The sequence below is a fragment of the Eulemur rufifrons genome, chromosome 6, assembly GCF_041146395.1.
Source record: "Eulemur rufifrons isolate Redbay chromosome 6, OSU_ERuf_1, whole genome shotgun sequence".
Taxonomy (NCBI): domain Eukaryota; kingdom Metazoa; phylum Chordata; class Mammalia; order Primates; family Lemuridae; genus Eulemur; species Eulemur rufifrons.
Genome location: NC_090988.1, coordinates 90,667,491 through 90,689,219, shown reverse-complemented (window position 1 = coordinate 90,689,219; position 21,729 = coordinate 90,667,491). Strand labels below are relative to the sequence as shown.

The following is a 21,729-nucleotide window of genomic DNA, read 5'->3' as shown; positions in this document are numbered from 1 at the left end:
CTCATTTTTTAAAAATGTAAATTGTAATAAACGGTAGATAATGTTCCATATTACAATGAAAGCAATTCTATATTCTTCCTGGTTTGCAATATTCCAACATGGTTGCTAATTGAAGAAAACTTATTATTTTACAAAATTGAAAAACAAAATTTTATTTATGCCACAACAAATCATTTTTAAGTCTATAAGTAAAGTATTTAAATTTAATATAACTTTTAGGAAACACTTTGTTTATACAAAACAACACATTTCTTTACCAATATCTTCAGCATTATGAAGACACAATAAGAAGCTTTGCATGTTCTTCAAAGAATGGCAAAAATGCACATGATAACTAGTGAGGAAAGTGATAAAAATAAAAAAAATCAAAGGATCTATCTAATAATCAAGAACTAGAATCTGCTTTTGCCACCATCCACATTTACTCCAAAAAAAAAAAAAAAATGCTCCACTGATAGTGTCTTAAACCAAACATAATATCCTCTGTCAACCAAACATCTTGAACTGAAAATGCATGACAATGACCTAAGGAACAGAAGTAATCCTAAGAAAAAATACAGGAAGCTACTTTGCTGATAAATTAATGCACATTAAAACATAAAATCTAATCTTTTGACCCGAGAAATTTGTTGTAAATATTAGTCAAATTGCTTTCACATGAATGTCAGTGATAGTAAATTTTCAAAAACAGCCTACTTTTCTTCTTTGAAAACAATAAACCACTTTCTTATAAGTACCATTTCAATATAAACTAATAAAAATAAAATTACAAGATGAGCTTAGTTTTATTATTACTTGTAATAGGATACCAGTGCTTGTATTCACCCTGCAGAACTTCTCGATTAGAGTGATTGTAATCTTCAAAGACAATTTATTGCACTTTTCTGGTGACTTTGAATAAAGAGAAGCATTTCTAGAGAATCCATTGAATGGACTACATAATCCATCCTTAGAATTTACTGTCTGTCTGTTGCCTTAGAACTGGAAATAAACACGTTCAGTGTGGAAGACATTCGTATTCTATCTACACTTAACTTTTTACACCAGAGTTTTTCCATAGCATTTTTCATCTCTGAATTTCTCAAGGTATATATTAAAGGATTCAACATAGGAGTGACAACTGTATAAAACACAGTCATGGATTTATCAATGGGAAAGTTGGAGACAGGTCTAACATACATGAAAATACAGGGAACAAAAAAGAGGACAACCACGGTGATGTGGGAGCTGCAGGTAGACAGGGCTTTACGCCTCCCTTCCTGACTGTAACTTTTAAGCGACCTTAGAATGACACCATAGGAGATGAGTAGAAGAGTAAAGACCACCATGCAGATGGATCCACCATTGGCAACCACAGTCAGACCTATAAAGTAGGTGTCAGTGCACGCCAGTTCCAATAATGGGTACATGTCACAGAAGAAATGGTCGATGACATTGGGGCCACAGAACGGGAGACTGTACACAAAGACAATTTGGACCACAGAGTGCACAAAACCTCCAACCCAGGCCACTACCAATAGAAGGACACAAACTCGTAGTTTCATGATAGTCAAATAGTGCAGAGGCTTACAGATGGCCACATAGCGATCATAGGCCATTGCCACAAGAAGGAAAATCTCAGCTCCACCAAACAAGTGTTCTATAAAGAGCTGGCCCATGCATGCTGAAAAGGAAATCGTCTTTTTATCATAAAGTAGGTCTACAAGCAATTTGGGTGAAGTGGCAGTGGAATAAGCAACGTCCATAAGTGACAGGGTGGCCAGGAAGAAGTACATTGGGGAGCCCAAGGAGGGGCTGCTGATAACAGTCACCGTGATGAGCAGGTTGCCCACCATCGTCACAATGTATGTAAGTAAAAACATTACAAATAATGTTTTTTGCACATCAGGATCCTGAGTGAGGCCCAGGAGGACAAATTCTGTCACATTGTTACTCTCTCCCATTTACTCTTCTGTAAGGCTTGTATCAAGCAGGAGAACAGCACCTGTAATAAAATTGTGAACAGGACTATGAACATACCCACAAGATCATGGAGCACATCTTCCTCATCATATCTTCAACCTGTTACTAAACGTTATACATTTAGTAAGCATTTAGTCAATTCCTCTCCTAAAGCTCACAATACATCTTCCCTTAACAATTTCATTTTCCTCAGATGATTTTCTTTGGGGCCTACAGCTAAAAGTTTCTATCTCTAAGTCTTAGTGGCTACTCTATAGACAAAAATAGTTAAGGGCCCAACAATATTTCATACATCTGATAACTCTTTGTTCAAAATATGTTACTTCTTGGCACAGGCATCAGCTATGAACAACAGGGACAGTGTTCCTGCTCTCAAGAAACTTTCTCCTTGGTGATAACAATAAACTCTAAATAAATAAACTGGCACACAGTCAGTCCTTAGAATTTGTACCAGTTGTGGTATCTTTACAATGTGATCTGTGTAGCACAAAACATAACCTCTTCCCAAATATTTCACTCAATACTGTGGCTATTACTGTCATACCTTCGCTACCTCATGCCTTAAGGATATTCCGTCTTCATGAATCTCTTGTTAAATACCAATGGACTGGACTTTGAACTATATTAAATAACTACAAAATTATTTCATGTTGTTTTTTGGTTTGACTCTGATTTTTAAGAAGCTGTAATTCTCTGCATTTCATCTTTACCTTTACTACAGCTCTTAACACACTTACACACTATCCCGATTTTCAGCAATTGATTTGGAACTGAACTATCACCAACTACCACACTAGCAGCTAGCATTCTTTTTCTTTTTCTATTTTTTTTTATTCTTTTTAATTCAGGATATTATGGGGGTACAACCATTTTGGTTATATGTAATGCATTTGCCTCACCCAAGCCAGGGCTACAAGTGCGTCCTTCCCCCATACAGTGGGCTCCACACACATTGGTTATGGATTTACCCCCCACCTCGCCACCCACCCCACCTGGCTGGCACCCAGTGAATATTATTACCATGTGAACACCTTAGTGTTGATCAGTTAGTACCAATTTGAAACTCCCGGGGTGAGCTAGTTAGTGAGGAAGGAGAACATACACACTGAAAAGAGAGGTAAGGAATAGTGGAACCAGAGTTTATTCATAATACTGTTTACCTACTAAGAGCACTCAAAAGTAGAATTTCAGTGTCCAGATTCCAAAAAGAGACCTATGTGATGGGAAATTCCAAGCTCAATGTAAGAAGGTATAAGGTTGAGTCCTTTTCTAAGTGTAATTACAAGTCTGTCTCAGTTTGCTCATTGGAAAATAATGGGATTGAACTGGACAATCTCAGAGTCCTTTCCAGTCAAACTATCTATGATACTATTACAGCAGCCCTACTTTATTCTACCCTGCTGACTTTTCTTTATTTTTCATATGTTTATACTTAAATAAAAATATCCCAGACTATCACTGATCTTTGAAAAATGCAAGTCGATGGCAAATGGGTTTTGATCATTACAGTGAGGAAATTATGACTCTAAGTTTCTCATCAGGGTTACCTATTTAAGATCCAAGGCCTCCTTGGAGAGAGAGCACAGCACAGCAGGGAATAATGTGGACTCTGGCTGGAGCCACACTGCCTCCGCCACAATCCCAGCGTCACCACTTACTGTGTGACTTTGAGCCTCTTAGGAAACCTCTTTGTGCCTCAGTTTCATCATTTTTAGAATGGGACACCCATATTGCTTACCTCTTAGGCTTGTTGTTGTATTACACAAAGTAAAGTGCCTAGAACAGTGCCTGGCACTTGGTAAAGTCTCAATAAATGAGAACTATTAGTAGTTTTCTTGAATGCTTCATTGTGAAAACTGGATCAGAAAAAATATTCTGCATCTTGGACAACTTGAAAAGAATTATAGACATAGTCCAAGATAAAACAAGTAGTACACCCATAACTCACTAACTTCCTTCTGGGCATACAATAAAATTATATATTTTATGAATTACCTACCTAACTATATGTGGGTAGTAATTTTACCTGTGCCAGGACGGACTTTGATGAGAAGCATGCAGAATAACAGGGGGAAAGCTGGACCCAGTAGCAGAGGGAGAGCTACATAGTAGAAAGTTCAGGAAAAGATGATCCTTTCAGGAACAGAAATAATGCCTAATAAAGCAATATCAACCTGTAATAAGATCATTAATGTGGTAATTAAGTGAGGCTAGTATTCTTTTAAAAATCTTTTTCAGAAAGATTTCTTATAATGGAGGAGTACTGGAAGCCCAACCTCCTGAGGGTTCCTGGGCATATTCAGAAGTTTCTTGGGGTGTCCACAACAAATAAACCCAGACCACATCCTAGTAAAGAAAACTTATAAAAATTCAAACAGGGAAAAATCATGGATTTTTTTAAGGTTCTAGGTCTAATGGTTAAGGACAAACTTAAGGAACACAGAAGAATGGAACAAGCATAACAAACAAACCCAAAATTTCTCGTTATTTGCTGCTGGGGAAAATTACCGAATTGGTAAATCTCACATGTAGACCAGATGCTTCCATTTACATGCATTGGGCTGTGGGGCAGGTCACGCGCAGGAAGAATTTGAGCTCTCCCTAGAAGCCAGCTGTGATGAACATTCTATGTTTCTCATTTACATAATTCAGAAATTCTGTCATTGTTGACTCTATAGACTAATAAAGGTGTCAGTGTCGAAGAACATAATGGTACTAAGTAGTCTATTTCCAATTGTCTCTTTTTATCCACACCTTACTGTCTGCAAGGTCCATCCAGTGCCTTGTCTCTCTGTAATCAGCAATGACAGATTTCACCAGAATAAATCTTCTATTAGACAATTTAACCATTTCCTTCTAAGTTAGGGTACATAAACTATCCTCTATAGTTTAAGTCATCAAAGACTTAATACTTTAAAGTAGTATTACTAGGCTTTCAACTTAAAACATGATTTTAACACTTTTTTAGAAGAAAAATAATTTAGCATAGTTTTTTTAAGAACATGACATTTTTAAAAGATAAATTCTCAAATAACAAAAATGCTCCTGATAGTATTTTACAAATTTAGTCTTAAAAATCATTCTAAATGACAGTAGACAAGGTAGTGTCCAAGTGTCAGTTTTGCTGGGATACAGTCCCTATCATGTTTCCTGGAATAATTTTTAGATTCATACATAAAAGGCCGAATCATTTTTCCAGAACAAAATATGCATTTTTTCCTTTAAACTCTAACAAGCTTGGTATGGTACACAGTTTGGAATTCTTTAATTCAAGTATATCTAAAAGTAATTCTACAGGTTTATTAACATACCATCTAAAATATAATATCCCAAAAACTAAGATTATAAATCCATTGGTTTGTTATACATGTAACATATGACATGTTTCTCTCGTTATTTGGCAAAATGGAAAATAAACACCTATCAAGCTGTATAATATAATAACCAAATATACTTTGCATATTCTGATTAATTTCTGTGTTTTGCAAGATTAAATTTTCCAATTAATATTTCTCCAATGAAGACATATAATATTTAAGACATTAGCTATATTTCAACATATAATAGGATCACAGGAATTTTCAATGAGTATCCCTGGTCAGTTGTTTCAAGAACTCACATCTCGGGTCTTGTCCTTGATCTGGAATAGTAAATGCTTCTTTCACTTAAGATAACTGCAGATACTTCATGCATGTATGTGTGATCATAAAGCACATGATACTATGTGGATGATCAGTGAATCTAGAAATAGACCCAAGTGGCAACAGTTTCCATATTTCTACACAGGATTCCCATTATCTCAGTCCTTCAGAGAGGTGTAAAAGCTACCAAGGCACATGCCTAAAATATAAATGCAAGACGCTTAAACATAATGTGAATATTTACTATACAAAAGTAGTTGAATATTCTCACCTGCTGGAAAAATTTCTTCATAGAAAAACAAAAATGCTGTGTTTGCATGACTATGTAAAAATTGACCTAACTAGTGTAAATTAACAAGGCTAAGCCCATTATTTGGTGGCACAAATAAACAAAACATTTAACAACATTAAATTTAGTTACCTGAATTTTTCTCTTCTCAGTCACTTATGATGGAGCAACCAAAAAGTACTTTACTATGATTGAGGACTTATAAGTTTCGTATCTTTAAGCTCTGTACCTAACAAAGCAAATGCTGAAATTTAACTTCATGGAAAAGCCAAAGAAAGAGCTTTCTCACAGGTAGAAGAAGAACAGTTTTTCACTCATTCAAATAGCATACCCCTATGACCACTACTTTACTAATTAAAAGCATCTCCCTATATATCCCAATCTCATCCCAGGAAATAAAGATCTTCCACAAAGTTCTACAAGCAATGATGGATATAACAAGAAAACATCACATCTAGAGGACTAGATACCAACTGAACACATACTCCAGCTTGGGCAGAAAATTGAGTTTTCTGAAATATCTTTGGTTATTTTACCAGGAAAATAATTCTTCTATTTATATGTGCAGACATAGTTTGTGACTTTTTAAATCATCACTATTTCAAATGAAAGAGAGTGTAAGGTCATTATAGGTGAGTTAATTAGAATATTTGGCACAAATTCAGATGAAGTAATCTCTCTGAACAGTTTTCTTCCCTAGAACACGATCCCTAGAGGAAAAAGACTTGGGCCTTGCCAAGAAAAAGTAGCTGAATGCCAAGGAATGTGAAAAGCCTGTAATGTGAAAAGAAAAATCCTCCAGTAAATTCAATAATAAATTATGAGTTTCACATTATGAAATGTTTAGGTAAGGCAAGTCATATTTAAACCAGAATGAAGGAGGATGCAGCCCCAGGTTCCCTTACCCAACCATATCCCCAGCAAAGGAGGGTTTTACTCTGGCTGTTAGAAACTCTCTGCCCCTGAAGTCATGAAGCTCAAAGACAGAGAGCCCTAGGGCTGAAGTTGGCATTCTTATGCTCTGAAGGATAGGCAATCATAGCTTTGCAGCTTTAGATTAGAGTAGAGGGTATTGACGAAAGCCTGCGTCTGTGTCAGATGTAACCATAATGATCTCTAGTCTAATCATTTAATCTCTTTATTTTAGTCCAATATCAATTCAGTGACTGTTTCTACAAGAAAGAAATTGTTCTTTTCAACACAGCAACAGCACCTAAGGGCTTCCACTGTTATTTCCTTAACTTAGCTTGTCATTGGCTCCACTGAGCATCTTTATCTCATCACATATTTAGTCAAATGTTGGATCTTCTGTGCCATAATGGCCTTAGATGAAAGACTCACAAAAATACCTATCTGAACAAGCCAAAATCTTTATCATGTAATAGACTCCACTAAAAGTTGGCAGTCTTCAATTTACCCAATAAATTGGTTTAATCCAGAAACCCCAAATGTCCTATGTATTATTTCTAAGAGTTAAAGAGCATATCTAAGCACTGTGCCTTTCTTACTGGTAAGTGCCAAAAGATGCACAAACATACTTTAACTCTGAACAATTATCTGATGTGTTCCAAGTTACTGTGGATTAAATTATGACTCTAAGATGAAAAACTAATATATGCATAAGCCATGATTCTCTATGTCCCTTCCAGCTGAATCCAAAGAACTACTAATGTATTCTGCTCATCTGAATAAGGCAAAAGTGTTTGCTAGATCAGCTGTTGCCTACAACAACCCAGAATCTGAATTTATTTACTCCAATAGAAAATACATTGAAAATATTAACCAATATAAATGTTGCTTCAAAATATGCCACAGTAATTCTCTATAACCAATATCTATTGCCAAACTAGAAAGTTAAAGATAGATCTAGCAAAAATGGCTTATTTTACCCCAAATCTCCATATGTGAACAACCATAAGAGCTAGAAAAAAATAATATGCATGGCCTGAAAGCATTTAAAAAACTACCTGGAACAAAGGATCTTTGGGACCAATATTTTGAAGGAAAGCCAGAGACCTAAACTCTGCAATTAGGGTCTCCTTTCTCTAAAGGTGTGGAATAATCCTAAAAGCCATAGATGAAAGCCTGAAAAGCTGAAAGCATCTTTCTTCAGATGCTTTACCCCGAGGGACATGTGAAATTCAAGGTCTATCAAGGAGAAGAGTCCTTTTTAAACAGAGAGGCTTTCATTTGAGACCATTTGAGGGCTTTACTCTTGGAGTAAGGGAGAATAGACAATAGAGTACTCCTCAAAGGAAATCAAGCCCAGCTGAGTCATCTAATTTCTTCAACAGATTAGTGTTATATGGGATCTTTACCTCTCCAATTCTAGCTGCCACCCAAAAACATAGGAGATGTTCTCTTAAAGTAGAAAACATCGTACAGTCTTGAATTATCTTACAACTTTTTATATACAAAATCTAGCACTTAAAAATAACAATGTATAGGAGAAGACAAAGCCTGATTGAAAGGCAAGAGAAATAAAAGTACACAGAGATGATTCAGATAACGAAAAACAAGCATTCAAAAATACTCTTAGAATACTCTTAGCACGTACAAATAATTAAAACACGAGATGGATAATAAATTTGAAAACTCAAATAGATAACAACTGAAATTAAGAACTCAATGATTGGATTTGACAGCAGGTTAGAAATACATAAACAGAGAATTAGTAAATTGAAAGAAATAGTAGAAAAAATGTGCAGACCAAGGCTGAGAGCAATGAAGTAAATGCAGAAAATATTAATAGTATAAAAGAGGAATAAAGGACGCAGTGCAAAACTCTAACATACATTTAATTTAATTACAATTCCACAAAGAAAAAAGAAAGAAAATGCTGTAGCCAAAATATGTAAAAAGATACAGCTTAAAATTTTCTAAAACTGTTGAAAAACATTAAGATGTAAATTGATATGGTATTAAAAGTGTGATGAAGAATACATTTTGTTTCTTTTTTACTTTTTTATTTATTTCAAAGTATTACAGGGTACAAATGTTTTTGGTTACATGGATTAATTTTGTAATGCTTGAATCAAGGCTAAAAGTGTGCCCATTACCCAAATAGTGTTCATTGTACCTGTTAGGTAGCTTTTTGCCTATATCCTACTCACCCCCATCTTTATTTCTGTTAAGTTTTACTTCCCTCTGTGCACATGTGTGCTCATAAGTTAGTTCCAATTTAATAGTGTGCACATGTTGTATTTGTCTTTCCATTGTTTAGATACTTCACTTAGGATAATGGTCTCCAGTTCCATCCAAATTGTTGCAAAAGGCATTAAATCATCATTCTTCATGGCTGAGTAGTACTCCACGGTATACATATACCACATTTTGTTAATCCATTCATGAATTGATGGGCATTTGGGTTGATTCCACATCTTTGCAATTGTGAATTGTGCTGCAATAAACATCTGAGAGCAGGTGTCTTTTTAATAAAATGACTGTTTTTCCTTTGGGTAAAAGGAAGAGTAGTGGGATTGCTGGATCAAACAGTAGGTCAACTTTTAGCTCTTTCAGGAATTTCCATACTGTTTTCCATAGGGGCTGTACTAATTTGCAGTCCCACCAACAGTGTATAAGCATTCCTTTTGCTCTGCATCCATGCCGGCATCTATTGGTGTGGGGCTTTTTAATAAAGGCCATTCTGATTGGGGTAAGGTGATATCTCATTGTGGTTTTATGAAAACTTAGCAATAAATAATTAAATAACCTAAGAATCGAGGAAGAAATCATAATACAAATAAGCAAATATTTAGAACTAAACAATAACAAAACATAACAAAATGTGTGAGATGCCACGAAAACAGTATTAAAAGGAAAATTTATAGCTTTAAAAGCTTATAGTAAAAATAAAGATTTAAAAGCAGCTATCTGAGCTTTCATCTGAAGAAGCTAGAATAAGAAGAATAAATTAAAGCCAAGATCAGTAAATGAAAGGACATAATAAATTATAAGACCAAAAATCAATAAAATAGAAAACATACAATAGAGAAAATCAAAACACTCAAAGTTGGTTCTTTTATAATAAAATTGAAAAACTTAAGAGTGATCAAGAGAAAAGAAAGAGAAATTTAAATTATCAATATCAGAAATTTTAAAAAATAATTATACAGATCCTCCAAGACTGTAAAAAGATAGAAAGGGATTGTTATGAAAACATTATTCCAATAAAATTGATAACTTAGAAAAATTGGGTAAATTGTACGAAAAACATAAGCTTCTGAAAATGGCCCAAAAAGAAATTGGAAAGCTATTTATTGTTTACTTTTTTTATTTCAGGATATTACGGGGGTACAAACATTTTGGTTACATAAATTGTTCTTGTACAGTTTGAGTCAGTTATAGTTTGCCCATTGCCTAGATACTGTACCTTATATACATTAGGCGTGAACTTACCCATCCCCTTCTCCCCTGCCACCTGCTTGATTTCCGATGAATGTTATTTCCATATGTGCTCATGTTTATCGATTAGTTCCAATTTAATAGTGAGTATATGTGGTGTTTGTTTTTCCATTCTTGTGTTTTCCATACTTCACTTAGAAGAATGGTCTCCAGCTCCATCCACGATAACACAAGAGGTAATAGTTCACCATTTTTTATGGCTGAGTAGTACTAACACGTATATACCACATTTTAGCATCAATAACAATTGGGCGAATCATTCACTCATTTTGGAGTGAATCATTTGTCAATTCAACTCAGTCTGAATAAAACTCCCAACATGCTCTTTTTGAGATGTAGACAATTGAGCTGCATGTTTCTCTGTAATGTGACTTCAAGGTAATCATCTATTTCTCCACCACCTCAAATCTAGCAGTTTTTGATAAAATGACTTCTTTTCCTTTGGGTGGATACCCAGTAGTGGAATTGCTGGATTGAATGGTAGGTCTACTTTAAATTCTTTGAAGAATCGCCATAGTGTTTTCCATAGAGGTTCTACTAATTTGCACTCCCACTGACAATGTAAAGCGTTCCTTTCTCTCCTCATCTATGCCAGCTTCTGTTGTTTTTGGACTTTATAATAAAAGCTATTCTAACAGCGGTAAAGTGATCTCTCATTGTGGTTTCAATTTTCATTTCCCTGATGATCAGTGATGTTGAGCATTTTTTCATATGCTTATGGGCCATTTGTCTATCTTCTACCTAATGGGTACCATGAACACTATTTGGGTGATGGCACACTTATAGATGTGACTCAAGCACTACAAATGTGATCCATGTAACCAAACACATTTGTACCCTCTTAATACTTTGAAACTTAAAAAAATATATACCTGAGATGGCCATGTGACCACTTTGACCAATAGAAGATGGTAGAAGCAACATTGTGCCTGTTCTGAACACAGCCCTCAACTGGCCTGACTTCTACTTTCTACCGCTGGGATCTCTGAGCATCATATAAAAAGACTGACTATCCTGTGGGAGAGACCTGTGGTCCTTCACCTAAATGGATAGATAGGACGAGGGACCCAGTGGATCTCTTCCAGTCATCACTTCCAAGATACTATAAATGTGAATTAAGCTGTCCTGGAAACTTCAGACCACCCAGTCATCACCTGAATAAGAGAGTGACTTCAGTCCATGCCACATGAAGCAGAAGAAATACCCATCCAACCACTGCCTGAATTCCTGGCCTATAAAATTAAAAGGTGGTTGTTTTAAGTCACAAAAAATATGGAGCCTTGCATCATGTAGCAATAGCTAACCAGAATAAAAAGTGGAACCACTAAGCGTGGTGCTTCCATAACAAAAATTTAAAGCATGTGGCATTGGCTTTAGTACCAGAAGATTAATGGCAGCTGAAAGGGTCTCAAGGACACTGTAACTAAAGGCCAAAAAGACAGGAGTAATTGTCCTTGGAGGGAAAAAAAAATGACCCATGTTATCCAGTGCTGGAAAAGTTTGGCAACACTGACACCTACAGTAATGTAGAAAACAGAAAATGTGCTTAGATGAACAGGTGGATTTACCTAAAATTTCCAACTAGACTAGTGAAAGCTCCAGCTGTTTCTTATACAAGTTTCTGGTATGATAATATATCAGTGAAGAAAAATGAGTTTAAAAAGTAACTTTTACGTTTCCAGGCAGAATTTAGAAGAAACATAAAAGAGTCATAACTTGCCTTTTTTCAAAAATAAACTGGTTCTCATTCCCACCCTCTCCAAAGAACAAAAGACTCTCAAAGTAAGAAATGTCATCAGAAGAAATATCATCTCAAAGTTGTGGATGTGAGACCCTTTGTCAAGACTTCAGAAAGATTTAAGAGTGTGTCTCACAAATACTCTCAACTAGACAAAAATATTTCTAAGACTCTTAGCCCTACCCTGAGAAGGGCCAGATGAAAGATATTTGTGGTATGATGTTTGCATACTGAAGTAAATGCCAATAAAAACATAGAAATTCTATGAAGTGTTTAAGGGAATTGCACTAAAGACAGTACCATAGCCTTCCCTTGCAAACAGCGGTGTCTATTTTGGTTATCTGTTCTTCCCTTCCTCCATTAGATACTAGGGATGGGGAAGAAATAGCCTATCTCTAGTTCATGCTCTTTAAATAGAGAAGAACCACAATTAAGGAACTGTACAATAGGAACTGTACCAAAGAAGATTCATCCACACTCAGTTTGAATTTAGAAGTTGAGATCGTGGACCACAAACTGATGCCATGATCCTAACTGTCCTGGGAGCTTCTGAATCCTGCCTCCCACCTCTGAGATCCCTGAATTATCATTTTAGAAGTCTGACAACCTCACTGGAAAGATCTTGTCTACATACCCCTGTATCTACATGGAGAAGAAAGGTGATCTAGCAGAGCCAAACTTTCTAGCCATTGCGGCCAAAGTACCATTCATATGAGTGAAGTCGTCTTGCACCCTCCATACATAAATAAGTCAAAAGGCAAGATGTATACAGACTCTAAGAAGATGATTACAAATTTGATTGAAACTTACCAATCAAACCTTCATAATAGGTGTATTACTCCGGATGGGAAAACTGGCCATTATATTATATAATACCATTGTCATTAAAATAAAGAAGTATGGTCATGATATTCTAAATATAATTTTGTGGGAAGTTTTCAAACTTTAAAAATAGCCTAACGTTTATCAGAAAGAATAAAACTTAGGAATTGCAAGAAACTTTTTTTTGCAAGAAATTTTTGGAAAAGGTAAGTATTTAGGGGAGACTATCCTTACAACATACAAACAAACATTAAAATTCCTTGACCATTTAAATAATGTGTCAGTGGTAGAATAAACCAAAAGAAAAGAAAGAAGAAACAGAAAAAATGGCCAAAGACTGAACCTTCTAGATATAAAAAGGTTGGCATATTAGGAGAAATTTCAGATTAATACTAAAAATAATTAAAAATTAATAAATTATATTGGCAGATTATTTTACCTATTTGGGGAAAACTGACTCACATATTTCCTTAAAACAAATAAAAAATTATCAATGGGTTAGAAAATAAATTTTTTGAAAAGTTATTTAAAAAATAAGATGTTAAAATTTATAGAGGCACTGGGAAGAAATGGAATTTTCCCAATGTTATATGATAGAAGAAATTAAAAAGTAAAATACAATTATAACATAAATAACATAAGGTAAATATATACAGCAAGCATCAAAGAAGAGTGGTGTAAACATATATATTCAATATAGAAAGAGTTTATCAAAATTCATCAGTAAAAATTCTGACTCTAATAGATCAAGAATTCAAGGGCACAAGTAATTGATAAAGTTTATGAAGTGGATTCTATGTCCCAGATTTTGTGCAAGGAACAGAGAGAACAAAGACAATTAAGTAACTTTCCTGACCTGGGAACTTACAGACCAATGAACATAAACCACAATGAACCGAGATTTTTAACTCATCACTCGATGTAACTACAAATTTTAAAATGTCCAAAAGTGAAGGACTTAGTTATGTGAACTCCGGTGCAATCAAATGTCTGATATTATTTGGTGAATAGCATTATGTTTGGGAAGAACTTGAAATGATATAAGAAATCTCCATGTAATAATAATACAAAGTTACTCATACAGTATGATTTACCAATGAAAAGGACTCATTCCCATGTAGCCTTGGCCCCTCATAAATCCAGGCTAAAAAAGGAAGCAAGAACAATGAGTTTTTTTGACGACATGTTTTCTACCATATGAGGGGTGGATAATGTTTTATTTCAAGCCTGATTCAGAGAGAAATTTTCACAAAGACTTAATTAATGAGATTTCTAGCAAATAAAACAGTATGTTCAGGCCTCTTTATTACCTAGAAATCTGTATCACATTAATAAAGGAGGCAAGAATGGAAACAGCACATATTGCCAACAACTTTCTTGAGAATGATATTTTCCAAATTATCTGGTGTCAAGCTCTGCATTGAACATTTGAAGCGTGTGGATTATGGATTATGCTAATTTTCATATGAAAGGGAGAGTCTGCCTCCCTTTTTATTAATACAAGGCCATGAGATGGTCATATTGGACAACAGCAGAGGTATTATCAGATATTCTAATCTGGGAAGATTAATGGATCATCTTTATGAAAATATGGCACCAAACAAATCTGCTCCACCTGTGGAGCTAGTGATTTCCCAATTGTAAAAATCAGTAATATTTAATTATTTTTCTGCATAGCTCCCTTGTTCATTCAGATTGTTTTTTATATACTTAGCCTCCTTATGATTAATCTTAAAATTCTGAAGCATTATTCCTCTTCAACCTTAATATGTTAAGCAGTATGAACAAAACTATATATTAAAGTATCTGACAAATACAAAAATAAAATATATACTTCAAATATTAATATGCTCTGCATTTGTGTGGGGAGGAGTGAACCAAGTCTTTACATCTTATTTTTTCTTCTATGCTGCTGAAATTGGTAATGAGCACTACTAATTCTGAAAAAGAACCAGCTTTAAGAGAGAAACATGAGAAAAGCTTCATTAACTGAAATAAATTTACAATAATAACTACAGCACATAAATTTATAGTCTCTAGAGAATAATTGAAATCCCACAAATAAACACATATTTTCCTAAAATATTATGAAAATCTTAAAAATATATTTTGATCATTAGAAGTATTCACATAATAAATATTTTTCATTGTACACAAGTTATTAAATCTGGGGAAAATTTACAACAGTTAAATAATCACACATGGCTTTCCTAGAGAGAGCAACTCTTAATCAAAAATAGGTGATGCATTCCACTGTTACCTCATTTTCTTTTCCTGGTCCAGAGCTTCTTCATGGCATTTTTCATCTCTGCATTTCTCAGAGTATAGATTAGGGGATTCAACATAGGGGTGATTACTGTGTAAAACACAGTCAAGGATTTATCAATGGGTAAGGTAGAAGGAGGTCTCACATACATAAAAATACAAGGGACAAAGAAGAGGACCACCACAGTGATGTGGGAGCCACAGGTGGATAAGGCTTTGCGTCTCCCTTCCTGACTAAGATTCTTCAGGGAGTGCAGAATGACCCCATAGGAGATGAGTAAGAGCATAAAGATGACCACACAGATTGCTCCATCATTGGCAACCACAGTGAGGCCAATAACATAGGTGTCAGTGCAGGCAAGCTTTAATAAGGGGTACATGTCACAGATGAAGTGGTCGATGACATTGGGGCCACAGAAGGGAAGGTTATAAACAAAGAGAAGTTGAACTACTGCATGCACAAAACCTCCAAACCAGGCTAACAGCAGGAGCAGAACACACACCCGCTGGTTCATGATCATTAAATAATGCAGGGGTTTGCAGATGGCCACGTAACGGTCATAGGCCATGGCAACCAAGAGTAAAATCTCGGCACCACCAAATAAGTGTCCTATAAAAAGCTGAGTCATGCAGGCTTGGAAGGAAATGGTTTTCTTCTCATAAAGTAAGTCTATAATCATATTTGGGGTAACTGTGGTAGAATAAACAGCATCCATAAATGACAAGTAGCCGAGGAAGAAGTACATAGGAGCATCCAATGTTGGGCTGACCACCACAGTCACGACAATGAATAGGTTGCCTACCATTGTCACAATGTAGATGAGCAAAAACACAACAAATAATATTTTCTGGCCCTGGAGGCTCTCAGTGAGCCCCAAGAGGACAAACTCAGTCACGTTGTTCCTTTGTTCCATATGTCCTTCTATGCATCCTTATTTCAGTATTCAGGACAAAATTACCTGAAAATATAATTATCACTAATAACTTCATGAAATTTTAGGATAATCTGTTTATTTGTTCAACAAATAGGCATTATGATTTATTGTGTTACAGAACTGTCAGAGATTATAGGAATATGTTGTTGATAAAGCATGGTCCCCAATCTCCACAATCTTATAGACTAATGGAGAGAGAATTAAGTATTTAGAGACATGTGGAAAAAGGACAAATTATTAAATAAGTGAGTCTGCCACCACTAGATTTCTATCTGGATGCTAATAAAATTGAACATATAACTAACACCATAAACAAAAATAAAATAAAAATGCGCTAAAAATTTAATGTAAAACTAAAGCAAGATTTACTTACTTTCAAATTAACAAAAGAAAGAACTTTCTACATTCTATGGGTGGAAGAACTTTCTTAAGTAATAATTTAAATCCCAGATAAACATATTTGACAATTTCAAAATTTTTTTAAGAATTTAGGACTGGATACTATAAAGTCAATAGAAAAAAGTAGTTTGGAGAAAAGATTTACTTTTTAGAAGACATAAACAGAGTTAAAATTTCAAAGAGACAAAAAGCTCTAAGCAATTAATAAACAAAACACAAAAAAACCAACAGCAAAGTGGACAAATGATATAAACCAGCAATTAAAGGAAAAGTACATCCAAATGGTCAAAAACCATATGATAGTATGCTTAAGTTCACCTAGAAACAGAAAATTTCAAAATAAAAAGCAAATATCACTTTATTTTTTCTTTGTGTGAATTTTTCAAATATCACCATGTATTCATCAGGCTAAGAATTTTTAAAAATCATAATAGCTATAACTGCCACAAATGAAAAGGGTATTTTCTTACACTGATAGTGAACATGGGAATTTTATATTTTTGGAACACAATTTAGCAATCTCTGTTGAAAGTAAAAATACTTTCCAACACAACAATTACACTCTTCAGAATCTGTACCATAGATATTAAAGCTCTAAAGCACAAGGACATATGCATGGTATGTTTTTGTGCCATTATTTATAACGGCATTCAATAAGAAAAAACAAAAAAATATTCAAAGTGAATGCTAATCAACAGAGAAATGATTGAATGGAATACAAAATCTATTAAATGGAATAAAGCCATTTAAAAGAATTAATTACAGCTAGTCCAGTACTCTTAGAGATATTCCCACAAAGTACTGTTGAGTAAGAAAGAAATAAACATAAAACTGTGTATAATATGATATTATTATGAAACAAAAATAAAAACACCATATTGTATCCATTTATTAATGTTTGTATATGATTACATGAACATGGGAAAATACTGAAGGGTTTATATTTTGGTGTTGTAAGCGTGGTTTACATCTGTGCTGGTGATGCAGGCAGAGGCAAGAAGTCATATGTGAAAAAATGAAAACGTCGGATGGAAGAAACCAAGCCAGAAAAGGGGGGAGGGGAAGAGGACTTGACACAATCAAAAAAAACTGTATCATAAGTAGTATCAATACTCACGAGCCCAGCTATCTCTTAAAATAATGTTAATAATGACAACCAGTCACTATCTAAGTCTCTGTTGACAGTCACTTCAGTCTGACCTCAGGAATTCTGCACCACCTGCTCTTCACAATACGTAGACTGTGTTCCTTACTGTGGCCACCCTCTCTGCTCATGCACTAGATCACATGCTCTTTTTTTTTTTTCCTGTCATTCAGTTTTTTTTTTTTATTTCAGCACTTTATGGGGGTACAAAAGTTTAGGTTATGTATATTGCCCTTGCCCTCCCCACCCCCAAATCAGAGCTTCAAGCGTTTCCACCTCCTAGACGGTGCGCATCGCACTCATTATGTATGTATACACCCATCCCTCCTCCCCCATCCCATCTGCCCGACACCAGATTAATGTTACTCTTAAATGTGCTCTTAGGTGATGATCAGCGAAACCAATTTGATGGAGAGTACATGTGGTGCTTATTTTTCCATTCTTGGGATACTTCACTTAGTAGAATGGGTTCCAGCTCTATCCAGGAAAATACAAGAGGTGCTATATCCCCATTGTTTCTTATAGCTGAGTAATACTCCATGATATACATATACCACATTTTATTAATCCACTCATGTATTGATGGGCACTTGGGTTGTTTCCATATCTTTGCAATTGTGAATGGTGCTGCTATAAACATTCAGGTGCAGATGTCTTTGTTATAGAATGCCTTTTGTTCTTTTGGGTAGATGCCCAATAATGGGATTGCTGGATCAAATGGTAGGTCTACTTGTATCTGTTTAAGATATCTCCATACTGCTTTTCACAGAGGTTGCACTAATTTGCAGTCCATAGTGGAAAGCTGACTTCAGAATTTTATGTATAAATAAACTTCCTGGGTTATGTGCATAAGGGACAGTCATTCAGTCCGAGATCTGATTGTGATACTATATCTTCTCCTTTGTCCTAAAAGATAACAGCTGTGTACACTGACACCATCTCTGTGAACACAGACAACAAAATAACATGCACCATCACTGCACCTTGAAATGCTCCCATGTGTCCAACTCTTTGCAAGCCCACAGGAAGTCTGATTCATTCAGAAAAAAGTTACCTTTTAAATTGCTGGTATTATCAAAAATTATATCAAGAACGTAAGCTAAAGAAGTCTGAACCTTGATTATGAATTAACACACCCAAAAATCTTCATTGTTGGCAAGATTTGACCTAATAACAAACAAATGTTAAATAAGCATTTTTCTTTTCTTTGCTTTTTATGGATACATAATAGTTGTACATATTTATGGGGTACGTGTGATATTTTGATACAAGTATACAATGTGTAATGACCAAATCTGGGTAATTAAGATATCCATCAACCCAAACATTTTTCATTTCTTTGTATTGGGAACATTCCAAAATTCTCTTCTAGCTATTTGAAATATGCAATAAATTATTAACTATATTGTACTATTGTGCTACCAAACACTAGATCTTATTATTTATCTCTAATTATATACACTTTTTTACCTCTTACGCAACTTCTTTTCATCCCTCCTCCCTACTACCTTTCCCAGCCTCTGGGAACCGCAATGCTATTCACTACCTCCATGAGATCAACTTATTTAGCTACCACATATAAATGAGAAGATGTGATATGTGTCTTTCTGCTCCTGGCTTATTTCACTTAACATACTGTCTTCCAGTTCCATCCATGCCTCTGCACGTGACAGGATTTCATTCTTTTTTATGGAGATATCATCTCACCCCAGTTGAAATGGCTATTAGCAAAAATACAGAAAATAACATCCTGGCAAGGATGTGGAAAGTGGAATGCGCATACACAGTGGGAATGTAAATTAGTACAGGCACTATGGAAAACAGATGAAGTTTCTGCACAAAACTAAAAGTAAAGTTACTATATGATTCAGCAATCCCACTGCTGGGTGTACATCCAAAAGAAAGGATATCAGTATCTCTAATAGTTACCTGCACTCCTATATTTATTGCAGTACTATTCACAACAGCCATCAAAGCATGAATGGATTAAATAAGCATTTTGAGGTTAAAGTAAAAGTCAACTTTGTGGGAGAGAGAATTGTGAATTAAGGTAAATATTTGCAATTTGTGTTTTACACCAATAAAAATGAAATAATGAAGCAGGCTTTATAGCATTTTGATTCTCAATCAGTTCTACTGACCTGTTTTCATACAGCATAGATGAACTTTGAGTAGTCTGAAGGACAGAGAGTAATTTTGATCTTTGTATTATGTTTTGAGTCCATCACTTCAATTCCTAAGAAAACCACTCATGAATACTGATACAGACAAACACTCTCTGAGTTAAGGGCAAAAGTCTATGGATACTTTATCGACATTTGAACCACAGCACATATTGTTGAATCCTTCAATCGGTGCGTCTCCAAGGGTGATTCTTCTCTAATTACATTCATTGGGACCTTTATCATTATTCTGTAGGTAGACTCTGCATCTCCAGAGATGCCACAAGGATAATAACTATGTATAACAGGACATACAGAACCATGCCTTCTGGGGAAAAATTGCAAAAGAACAGTTTAAGGGCAAATCAGCAAAAGAGAAAAGTCCAATCTAGGCAGAAATGAAATATGTAAAAACTCTCTTATTTAAATGATGATCTTCAAAATAGGCAAATCTGTTAGGTGTGTAACCACAGACAAGTTTTAATAAGGGGTGCATGTCACATTAGTAAAATGATTAGTGACATCAGGGCCACATAATGGAAGCCCATAAATAGTGCCAAATTGAATTACTAAGTGCAGAAATCCTCCAATATGGCACACTATCAGCAACACACCATACACCCATTGCCTCATGATAACTAAATAATGCAAGGGCTTAAAGATAGCCATATAGTGCTCACAAGCCATCACCCACAAAAGAAAGACCTCTGACACACCAAAAAGTGTTCTGTAAAGAGCTGGGTGCTGAGTCACACAAGATTAGAATGATATAGCACTTTTCCCAAAGAACAAGTCTGAAATCAAATTGAAGGAAATAGATGAGGAATAAGCAATAAACTAGCAAGAATGAATTACATGGGCAAGCCCAGGATCTTACTGACAGTCACAGCCATAACAATGAGCGGGTTGCCCACCATGGTCAGAATGTAGAAGAGCAAGGACAGAACAAAAAAGGACTTTCTGCTCCTTTGGATTCTATGCGAGGCCCAAGAGGACAAAGTAAGTTACATTGGTCATTGGTTCCATCTATTCTTTACAGGTACTAATTTCAAACTGTAGAAGCAGTTTACCTATAAACAAGGGGAGGGGACTTTAAATGCTTTATAATCTCTTTTATTTATTCATTCAATTTTTAAAAACTGATTGAATATCTATTTATGTCAAATCTGTCATAGACATTGGAATTACCAAGTTGAAAAGAACATGGTTCCCTACCCTCAGTGATTTGATACATAATGATGGGATCCATTACAGGCTGGGTACAGTGGCTCATGCCTATGATCCCAGCACTTTGGAGGCTGAGATGGGAGGATTGCTTGAGTCCAGGAATTCAAGACCAGCCTGGACAACACATAGAGACTTCATCTCTACAAAATATTTAAAAATTAGCAGGGCATGGTGACATGCACCTGTAGTCCCTGCTACTCAGGGAGGCTGAGGCAGAAGGATCACTTAAGCCCAGGAGTTTGTGGTTGCAGTGAGCTATGATTGGGCCCCTGCACTCTAGCCAGGGCATCAGAGTTAGACCCTGTGTCTATTTAAAAAAAAAATGTAACAAATGTCATAAATATTCTCAAGATGCTAAGGATTACAGTGTAAGAATATATAAATCAAACCATAATCAGAGAAGGCTTCCCAGATGAAGCAATACTTTAGCTGAGTTTTAAACAAAAAGTGAAAGAACAAGGGAAGATGGGAAGGGAATAATATATTTCATAAAATCGTGAATCATTTGTAAAATCACAGAAGTGTAATACTTGAGATCCAATGAGGTAATTTACATATTGAAAGCCAGTAGAACAAATTGTGAATGAAAGGTTACTGTCCTGATTTGCCTCCTATCTCTTTGACATAACTTCTAGGGTCTTTAGTTGAATCTTCTCTCTTTTCCTGATCAATAAATGCTAAAGCACTCCAATTTTATGAAACCTACCTCTCCTAATTTTCAAACCTGAATAGTTAACATCT

General features: G+C 35.2%; 2 protein-coding genes across 2 annotated transcripts; both read right to left on the bottom strand.

Moving 5' to 3' along the window:
* Positions 1-956: 956 nt before the first annotated feature.
* On the bottom strand, positions 957-1,943 carry LOC138384400 (olfactory receptor 4A16-like). The gene has a single exon (XM_069469906.1). It carries the CDS (start codon positions 1,941-1,943, stop codon positions 957-959), a length of 987 nt encoding a protein of 328 aa, XP_069326007.1.
* A 13,174-nt stretch (positions 1,944-15,117) lies between these two features.
* Positions 15,118-16,035, bottom strand: LOC138384398 (olfactory receptor 4A15-like). The gene has a single exon (XM_069469905.1). The coding sequence runs from the start codon at positions 16,033-16,035 to the stop codon at positions 15,118-15,120; it is 918 nt and encodes a 305-aa protein (XP_069326006.1).
* Between the last annotated feature and the right edge of the window lie 5,694 nt (positions 16,036-21,729).

Excerpts from the sequence above, each read along its gene's own strand:
- LOC138384400 (XM_069469906.1), bottom strand. The coding sequence starts at position 1,943 with ATGGGAGAGAGTAACAATGTGACAGAATTTGTCCTCCTGGGCCTCACT.
- LOC138384398 (XM_069469905.1), bottom strand. The coding sequence starts at position 16,035 with ATGGAACAAAGGAACAACGTGACTGAGTTTGTCCTCTTGGGGCTCACT.